The sequence below is a fragment of the Apteryx rowi genome, unplaced genomic scaffold (genome assembly GCF_003343035.1).
Source record: "Apteryx rowi isolate R43461 unplaced genomic scaffold, aptRow1 scaffold_188, whole genome shotgun sequence".
Classification (NCBI taxonomy): Eukaryota; Metazoa; Chordata; class Aves; order Apterygiformes; family Apterygidae; genus Apteryx; species Apteryx rowi.
The window spans coordinates 56514-67069 of record NW_020448174.1 but is presented as its reverse complement, the minus strand read 5'-3'; the positions used below and the strand labels follow the sequence as shown (position 1 = coordinate 67069).

General features: G+C 35.9%; 1 protein-coding gene across 2 annotated transcripts in view; it reads left to right on the top strand.

Annotated features, from left to right (window-relative positions):
* The window catches only part of MARCH5 (membrane associated ring-CH-type finger 5), a 33924-nt gene extending 25259 nt beyond the window's left edge, over positions 1–8665 (top strand). The window contains exons 3-6 of one of the 2 annotated variants that reach the window (XM_026061912.1): positions 521–651; positions 4236–4419; positions 4897–5063; positions 6302–8665. In XM_026061912.1, the coding sequence (XP_025917697.1) occupies positions 521–651; positions 4236–4419; positions 4897–5063; positions 6302–6418 (599 nt within the window). In that variant the 3' untranslated portion in view covers positions 6419–8665. The remainder of the gene's footprint in view (positions 1–520; positions 652–4235; positions 4420–4896; positions 5064–6301) is intronic. The other variant, XM_026061913.1, reaches the window with a different exon arrangement.
* The last annotated feature ends 1891 nt before the right edge of the window (positions 8666–10556 follow it).

Sequence of the window (10556 nt, the reverse complement as noted above, 5' to 3'; positions counted from 1 at the left end):
TTTTTTTTTAGCACACTGTATAGCAGAATAAAGTTCTAGGGAAAGAATGCTCTCAGGTGAAAAAGCTGTCAAAGATCAGCATATGGAGTATGTTGTAACTTACTAGTATTTCTTCCTTTTGAAAACTGAAATATCTAATATAATCTTAAACAAAAAAGCCACTAAACTTAAAATTTCTCTCTAGAACAAAGGAATTACTAGGATTAGCCTGATTAGGCCCCTTTTGGCTGCACACATACAAAAAGGAGCCACTCAACTTCAGTGGTGTGAATTAGCCAGTGCTGTAACCAGTATATTTATTTCTCAGAAAGATGTTACAATGWATGAAATGATAGATAGAAGTAAGTTAAGAGTTTAGCCTATTAGCTTCTTAACTGCATGTTCTCACTTAAACAGCATATGTGGGATGTCAGACTCATATTTTGCCAAGTTCATGCTTTCTTAGCAGTGATACATACTGAGAGCTTTCTTCAGTATGTTTATATATACATCTTGAAACCTTACTTCTCCTTTATCATAGGTCCAGTTGTTTACGTTTTGGATCTTGCAGATCGGCTGATCTCAAAGGCATGTCCGTTTGCTGCAGCTGGAATAATGGTGGGCTCTATCTACTGGACAGCTGTTACCTATGGAGCTGTGACAGTGATGCAGGTACACATATATTCCCTCCTTCTCTAGAGCTCACTCACCACTTCTGAAAAACAGACTTTTTATTTAAAAGTCTATTAATAGCTTCCTTTTTTAGTTTAAAATATGCTTTAGCTGCTTTTAGCATTTTTAGTATAGTTAACAAATGAATTCGCAAGATGGGCAGATGGAAAGCTTTTTACTTTTAACTGATCATACCATATCAAGCAAAGGTCTACAGCTAATGAAGCTCATTACTGCACACAGCACAGCCAGCAAAAGTAATAAGCTGGTGAACCACTACCCCTACTCTCCCATTAATGGCTAGCCTCTAACCAAGGGAGCGCCTAATTTTTCAGAATAGACATAAGACTTCTCTCTTGTTTACCTAAGGAAAGAAGAAGTTGCTGATAACATTCAAAAGGTTGAGACATAGTGAATTTTTCACAAACCTACCATTTTTTTTCTTATATAAAGAAAATGTGCATGCTCTGAATGGTGTAACTTGTGCAAAAACAACTAATACAAAACACTGCATATTAATGGTTAGTTTCTTTTAAGTACTTCAGCCTGTATGGTCAGTTGAAAGCAAAGAAAGAAAAAATCCTACTTGTGTTCTTGTGAAGTTGCCCTTTAAATATAAAAATAATGTTGACAGGTGCTAGACTGCTGTCTATGGTAGGATTTGTTCATGGCTTTCTTACTTCAGCTACAAGACTTTGGAGAGTTTTTGCAGATTGTACAGCTAGAAGGTGCATAGACTTTTTAGTTGTGATTCCTGTATCAAGTCCAAACGTGATTTACATGAAAGCATAAACAGAAGTACTTCTGATGCTAATTCAGTTGTAGATAGAATTAATAAATGCATCTGTATCCTACTAAGTATTACACTGCACAGTTGTAAAATTTAAATATGCAACCTAGTGCTTATCCATATAAGTCATGCAGAACTTCTTTTTCCTTCTTCTTCTCTTGAATTGCGTGGTCCATCCATTTACTTTTACCAGTCACTCCATCTCAAGATTTTGTGCAATTTGGTTCTGTTTGTACATGACCTCATAGCGGAAATGCATGTGATAACCAGTTAAACTGGAGCCCAGATGAGCTGATGCAATCTCCCTGGTAGTAATGTGACCAGTGTCAACAGGCTGCATAAAAACCTCAGATAATGACTTTTAATGCCTCCTCCATTCCAATGGATGATTCTCCAAATTACATATATAGGAATCTTCTTTATGAGATGTTTTGTTCTTGTTGTGGCCCTTACAGGGACATTGCAATAAATACAGAATTTACTGAAGTATGTCAGTCCTTGTCTTTATCTGCTTGCTTGCTGCTATACTGAAGCTCTTCTGCAGGAACCTTTATGACTTTTTTAGCTTTCATAGAACTGTGGTAACCAAATGCAAACATAAGCACTCCATTTTGTAGCTAATTTGCTTTGGAAATGAGAATCTGGCTTTGAGAAAGGGCAAGCTGTGGATCTACTTAAGCAACCGCATGGTTACAACTTCACGTTTATGTTAGTTTAGACAGCTGGTTAAATCTTAGGTGTGACGAGTTAGCTATTTTCCTCTGATTTAATATGGTTTTTGATCATATGAATGGCAGTCTGGGTAAGAGGACAATTTATTTCTGCTTACAAGGGAGGAGGTTAATTGGGGGGGTGAAGGGGATGGGAGTAGAAGGGGAGGAGAGGAGGGAAACTGTTCCATTCCTTTGCCACTCTCAATTTGCTAGATTTAATACTTCTTTCCTGATGCATTTCAGACTCCTTCAGCTGAAGGACCACAGAGAAGCCTGAAAGCTATTTTTGTAGGTTAAGCTTCAAATGGAGAAAAACAAAATATGAGTTTGGCATTGTGGCTCCAGTTAAGCCAGGTTAAGCCAGTAACAAATCATATGGGAATGCTGACAATGTTGAGAGAAATGGTGTTCTAAAGCAGGAAAGACAAGACAGGGTCATTGTTTTTTTGGTTTTTTTGTTTGTTTTTGATGGAAGAGCTCTACGAGGAGGAAATGGATAGCAGTCAGACATGAGAATCTAGGAGCAAGGTGGTGAAGAAGCTGGAAGACAAATGATAAATATTTGTCTCTGAAGGAATAATCTTTTGGCAACAACAACATCAGTTATTCCTACTTTTAGAAACTGTGGTAAATAACATCTTCCCATTTTAGAAGAAAAGATGGAAGGTTTTTCAAAACAAGGCTAAAGTACTGGCTGAAGATATTGTGGTCTGTCACCCTATCTTTTTTCTCACAGTCCCACCTATTCCTGGTACCAAGTACTCTGTGTGTGTGTGTGTGTCTTTTAGTTTGTTTTTGTTTTTTTGCTATTGTCACATGTTCTTACCATCTATTCAAAGTTCTATGCAAGAGAAGACTTGATAGCTTTTTGCATATCTGGGTAAGCAGCAATAAAAGACAATCAAAACACATCAGGAAATCCAGTGCCTGACAAATGGAATAATTACTACTTTCGTGTTTTTGTCTTCCTGGATTCTTATGGGAAAAGTCATGAAAGAGCCCATTCTTTCCAGAAGTGCTTCAAGGACTGTTAGCATTTAGTAATTCTTATCTTGAGACAAAGCTGGAGGACATCTACCATTTTTTATCTTTTTTTTTTTTTTCCTCTCAGCTTATCAGATTTACTTTTGAGACTTTATAACTGTGTCTAAATATGTGCTTGAATCCAACTTTAACTTATTTGGCCTTCTGAAGTATTAGGATTTTGTCCTCTGCAAGCCTGCCTTATTACTGAAATAGAACCAAAGAGAATTTAGTCTAATAGTTGGTTTGACTTCATAAAAGCCCACTGTGCTTATTTAAAGTGAAAAATATGTACTTTTTAGGAAAAAAATGCACTGTTCTGAAGTAGTTAATGTTTGCGTTTTATAAACTGCAAAGTCTGATTTTTATTATGCCAGTAGAAAAGTCTTAGACACATCAGTAATGACCTAGTCTAATATTTCCTTTAAAATAGTAGCACTAACCATATTTGAAAATAAGGTGCAAGTAAAGACATGCTATTATTATTTCTGCTAGAGTGGAAAATTACCTCTTTTTGCATTATTTAGAGAACTAATACTTTTTAATACTGTGATCTCTGCATCAAGTATTTCTAAATAATTGATTAAATTGATTTTGATTAAAATGTCCTGAGATAATTGCTATCAATTAATCCTTTAAATAGTAACATCTGAGCATTTTTTGATTGTAGAATTAATCATTCTAAAGTTGCAAGTTTTCCTAGGCATTTTGGAAAACCTTATTTTTATATTTCATATGTTTGAACTTTTACTCATAAATACAGGTGGCACAGAAGCACATGAGTCTTTTCTTGATTGTAGGGAATTGTGTTACAACTAATGACTTGCAAATTAGGGCTGGTAACTCACCAACATTGCATTTGATAAGCAATTAAGAATGCAAAAGAAAAACTGAGTACACCATCTAAAACAGTAATTTTTTTATTTTATTTTATTTTTAAGTTAAAATGCATGGTCAGTCCCAATCAAACCAGAAACTTTTAGAAGTGTATTTGTTGTTTGGTAGTGATCTCTGCTACATTTGTCAATTACCCAGTAAACTTCTTACATATTTACCAGGTTGTGGGTCATAAAGAAGGTCTTGATGTCATGGAGAGAGCTGATCCTTTATTTCTTTTGATTGGACTTCCCACCATCCCAGTCATGCTAATATTGGGCAAGATGATTCGATGGGAAGACTACGTGCTCAGACTGTGGCGCAAATATTCTAATAAGCTACAAATTTTGAACAGCATATTTCCAGGTAATGTGATTAAACTTAAAGGGAAATACCAAGTTTGGGCTTGTGCCTTCAGGAGGTGGGTACAGACGAGTAGTTTTGACCATTCTTAAGTGAGGGTGATATTACCTTCTCTCTCTTTAATGTTCAGTCTATTTAGATTGTGTTCATACAGTACCTAGCTGCAGGGAGGAGAGGAGCATAAACATGGCTTCAATTAAGGCCGTCAGGCTTCTCCTCTCCTCCCTGCAGCCAGGTAGCAGCTACCTGTTACAAGCTACTGTAAATCATGGCTTTGTGTTTGAAACTAAAAAGGAACACAGTCATTTAATGGAAATAGAATATTTGCCAAGGAGAGGGTTAGTTCTTAGAAAGTGATTAAATTGAGTAACTAAAACGGGCTATTCATATAGAGTGAAGCCAATTTTTTTTAGTGCTTTCTATATTCTGTTTGAGGTAGTGGCTCTGTAATCTTTTCTTCCCCCACCCTCATCCCTTTAGGCATTGGATGCCCTGTTCCTCGTATTCCAGCGGAGGCCAACCCTTTAGCAGATCATGTCTCTGCTACTCGTATCCTATGTGGAGCTCTAGTTTTCCCTACTATCGCCACGATAGTTGGCAAGCTGATGTTCAGCAGTGTTAATTCAAATTTACAAAGGACAATCTTGGTAAGATTTGGTATTGTTTGTTTCGTAAGTGGCTATAATAATATTATAGGAATGTGAAGTTAAGTTTTGCATGTGTTTTAAGGGAACAAAAGTAAAAAGGACCGTAAATTGAACTAGAATTTAGAGTGGCATTTGATTAACGGTAGGGTTTTTTAAGGTTCCTTATCTTGGCAGTGGACAAGCGTCGTGTTACATGTGTGAGACTGACCTTCTTCCCCTATGACAGAAACTGATCTCAGTTCTAGACAAGGTTGAAACCTGCACTTGGTACTGTGCTAGTCAGATCTTAACAGCAATTTAAGGGTGATAATGAGGATGAGAAACTAGTGTCTTCTAAGAACAACCAGTGCAAGGGAAGACTTGGGTTTTATATCATTAGCCTTTTTGTATTAGCGTCTGATTACTAAATCTTTGAAAGAATCCACTTTTTATTTATTTTAATAAGGAGGGAAAAATGAACTCTCCAGAGGACTCAAATGCAGGGGGAAGAGCAAGGGGAGGAGAAATTCTCTCTCCCTTTGTGAACGCCCTCTTGGGCTCGCAGCCTTGCCAAAAGGAAGCAGCCTGGGTTTGGTATGGTGGTATCCCTGCTTGTCTTGCTGTCACTTCAGCCCTCTCTTTCAATACCAAGACATTTTTACCCCCGTCTTTTCCACGTGGAACAAATAGTGATATTACAACCATTGATGCAGACTAAAGGCCTCCTAGCACCTGTTTGTATTTTGAAGACTCTAGATAAACATATAGGGGAAACTTTTTTTTAAAGAAAGCTTTCTGGTTTACAAAAACAGGTTTTATTTCACTCCATACTTGCCTTTGGCAAGTGGATTTTTTCAGTCTGATTGTGTAATGGTAATATTCTTTATGCCTTGTATAATATTTGTTCAGAGAAGGGGAGAAGAACAGATATGTATCTGCATTTTACTTTTGTTCTTCAAATAGGATAGATTTTGATTTTTAGAATATTTGTCAAACTCCTGAGCAAATAAAAGCTTTCAAAAGGATTTATAGACCCCGTATGTAATCCCCTTATGTAACATGAACCTCTGTAATGCTGCATTGTGACAGAAAATGTTATGCCTGTGATGCTCATTTGGAATTGTCATAATTAGCTTGACTTGAAAAGAAATGCTGTTTGATCAGAAAATAAACAGTCTTTTACCAGAAATTTTTAAAAAGATAATTTGCAATGTATGATACTGAACTTTGCAGGTTTTCAAAATCTCTTTTTATTTCAGGGTGGAATTGCTTTTGTTGCTATAAAAGGAGCTTTTAAAGTTTACTTCAAACAGCAGCAATATTTGCGCCAAGCTCACCGCAAAATTCTAAATTATCCTGAGCAAGAAGGAGCATAAGGCTGTGATCTTCAGATGTTGTACAGATTCACCTAACAGAGTTCCTTGTTCTATTGATTCCATCATTATTGCACAATAGTGGAGAATTATAAGTTGCTGCTCTTATTTTTTTTTTTTCTTTGAATAAAATAAAGCACTGTCTTGTGGCAGGGTAAATCCTTTCAGCAACACTGAACCTAAGAATGTGACTTGTTTTCATTATTCTTGGGTATTTCTGTTGGGCAACAGGCTTCTGAATTACATTCTTTGAGCCAAAATGCTGAATGAAAAGAAAAAGCATCAATTATACAGAACAAAAATATTTTAAGTTGTGTAGTTAATTAAAAATGTAGGCTATGTCCAGATGCCTTTCCTATACTGTGTTTTCATATCCAGGCAATCCAGTTCATCAGCTGACACAAAGGAATTTTTTGAAAGGAAACATGAGTCATTGCCAAGGAGAAGTAATTGCGGGTTATCAGCCAGTAAAGATTTCCTTTTTTTTTCCTTCATGATGTGAAACAGGGAGTGTAAAATAGTCAAATGACAGGCCAGAGGGGCAGAAGATGGATCACTTTCTAGAGGACCCATATTTGTCAACTTTAGCCACCTAAGTACTAGGTTTTGAAATTAGCATGGCTTCTAGGTGATTATTTTATTACTGTCCAGTGGTATCTTAAGCAGTGCCTAGCGTTACTTTCTCATGGCTCTTTTGCTGTTTTGTAACTGGTACTGGATAGCATTTTTTTTTTTCCATTCACAGTAATTACATGGGGCAGTGAATTTCAGCCACTCAGTTTGTAATTAGTTTGGTATTAGAGCAGTTGTTTTGTAATTGCAAGTATATTTGCTATTCCTTTTGATTGTGTAAGTATCTGTAAAAGTAAAAATTGCAGAAATGTGAGGAAACAACATTGGACACTAAAGCTATATTTAAACTGACAGACCAGGGCATCCTTCTAAACTTCCAGACCTGGGTGCATAACTCAGCTCTGTATCAGGACTAGACTCTCCCCTGCTGTGCCTGCAGCTTTACTGGAACGAAGTAAATGCAGGTACATTGGCTAGAGAAGGAAATAAATCCAGGTACATTGGCTAGAGGGGGTTACACTACACTTTGAGGTCCCTAATTTGAGCATGGTGCATTTCTGCAGGCTAGACAGTTTAAGGCGATAACTTGGCTCCATTCTGTAAAGGACTAAAGGATAGATGTTAAATGTGTAATAACCTAAGTTAATTTATTTATACAGTAAGCTTTACTGTTACAATATGTGTGGAGTAGCCTGCTGAGGGAGACATTAGCACTTCAGTTATTTGACATATTTATAAACTTAACTTCAACAGAAATAAACTACAAGAAGCTAAATTTTGACAAACGTAATACAGCTATTTAATAGTCATACCAGACTTAACCTAGTTTTAGTACTTGAAGTTCTTGCTTCACAACAACTTTGTTTGTTTTTTCTCAAAGTTCTTTTTTTCTTGTTCATGATAGTATGTCAGATGCATGGAGAAAGGTAAAAATTATATCTTAGTGGAAGTATTCATCAGTAAATATTGCTTTTCACCAGAAATTAAGTAAATGCAGAGTGGACTTCATATTTGATTGCAATAATGTATGTTAGTGACATTCAAAATATGGTACCTTTTCTATGGTATGTTTATCTTAAATACTGCAATGTAATATTTTAGAATTGTATAAAAATGTATATAATTACCAACTAGTATTCAAAATTACAGGTATTGAAAATTATACATTCATATCAAATACTTTGAGGTTCTTGCTATAACTGAAGAATTACTATAATCTTGTAAGTCTGCTGATTATATTTGTCTTAGAGTGGGCTGACTTTTATATTAAATCTTTAAATATAGAGCAGCAACCTCTGAAAGTTGCTGCTTTCTGTAAGATAGTCTTGAAACAATGTAATACGTTTTTCTTACAGAATTCCTCATTTGGAGAACATCTTTTCAGTGGTCTTCACTGTATATATTTCCAACCAATTTATTACTGTTTTTTAAAGTCTCATGAAGAATTGAATGATGCAAATTAGTGGTTTTGAAACTTGTTCAATGGGAAAGCTCATTGTCTTCTCTGAAAATTGAAGCTATTGTAAAATATAATTACAAAAATACTGTATGAATTATAAAACAATTTAAACTGGGTGACAGAAGGTCATTACTTTGATTACTATGTTGTAAATCTTGTTTTTAGTATTGCAAACTATAGTCATGTTGAATTAGGTTGAATAAATATTTTTTACATTCCTTAGTGTATTTTGTCAGTTGAACAAAAGCAAAACTACTGCATGAAAAATGTTTCATTTTAACACATATCTAAGGATTTATATAATCAATTTTATGTTGATAGCCCAAATATCTTGGGGATGAAGGAGAAAATATTTTAAGTCTTTAAGCTCACACTTAAGTATATTATACTTTTTTCCCTCTAGTGATAAATGAATGATGTAGGGAATGCATTTCTCAAACATCATCATTTAAAGCAAAACAATTGTTGTAGCATGAAAGACTTCTGATAATACAAAGCTGGGATTGGGTGTTATTACATATCTCTGGGTTGGCTGATGTGCAGAATTTACTTGGAGAATACATTGATCCCTTTTTATCAAGGAAGATAATATTGGCTGCAGGAAGTATTTGTTTGTTAATGGTTAGTTCATGTCCCATTATTTCTAGAGCAAGGAATAGTAAATGTTCTCCAGCATTTCTCAGTATACGTTCTTACATGTAACTTGGTTTCTGTTAGCCTTGCATCACATCAGCATTTAGGCACAAACTCTGATTTCTAATTCTGTAATCAGATAGGATGTGCTTCCCCTCCTCCCCCTCCCCCATCTTAAAATCTTAGGTTTAGATGGAGCTCTAAATACTTTTTATACTTTTTTTAAAACTATTTTTGTTTGAATGGTGGTTCTTTCCTTCCTCCTCTCTCTTCCCCTGAAAAAACTCTTAACTGGAACAGTTTGACTCGAGTTACCTGCTATGCATTATTCAAATTCCCACCTCATCTGGCATCATTTCTCAAAAGTTAGCTGTCTCTTGGTTATTGGGGAAGGATCAAACTGTGTGGCTATTCAAGGCCTCACTCCTGGAAAGCTGTTGGAATAGTTCTGTGCGTGTATTTAAAGATATGCTTAGATCTCATTGACCTCAGTCAGAATTATCTATCTTTATTGAGGACACAGTTTTGACTAGAACTTGAGTTGCATAGTGCTCACGGTGGCTGCTGTGAGGTTTCCCTTCCCCTGAACACACACTGGAACGTGGACAACTGCTGGTTTGTGGAATAGGCATTTGAGGCTCCAGATTCCTGGAGTAGCTTTTTTTATTAGCTTCTTTTTAGAAGACTTTTTATCCATGAAAATGTCCTGTTGTTTGTATAATGATTTTACTGATGGAGATAACTGGGAGACATAAAAGTACAAAAGTAATTGATCCATGTACCATTACACCAGTAATCTTGCTTGTGGAACCTTGTATTTAATGTTCAGCCTCCATGCCACCTTCTATTCAGGTTTTCTTTCTTGAAGAACTAGGTCAAACTTGTTTAATGCATCACTGAGTGTGTTATCTGTTTTTATCGAAATGCAGTGCTACCAATTTCTACTTTCCATTTTAAAGTATAAATGCCAGTTGCACTAACAAGCCTGGTCTTGTAATTCTCTTCTAGTTTGCAACTGCTGTTGATACTGTTTTTAAAGCATGCTGGGGTGTGGGGGTTGCTGGAGAGAAGAAAAATGAGATCTGATCACAGGTCAAAGCTAAGAAATTCTGAAAACTGATCTGGACAGTTTATTTTTCCTCTAACAACCCCTTTTCTCTGCATCCTTGCAAAGTAACTACTCTGTTCTGCATATTGCGAAAACAAATTTACTATCCAGACCCCCCAAAGTGGTTGAGTATCGGTTTGTTCTTGTACAGTTTGAAGAAAAAGTTCTCTATTTTTGAATAGTGATTAAATTGGAAGTGATTCTGTTTTAGCACAGAAGTGTCATTCACCACCTTCATTTTCCTCCTGTATTCTCAAAAGAAAGGGACATGTGCAGCTACTTACTTCATTGGGATGGCAGTTGTTAGACTGAAAGAAGTTTCAGGGAGGGTGACAGTTAACTGGTGTCTGAGAAAACTGGGGAGAAGA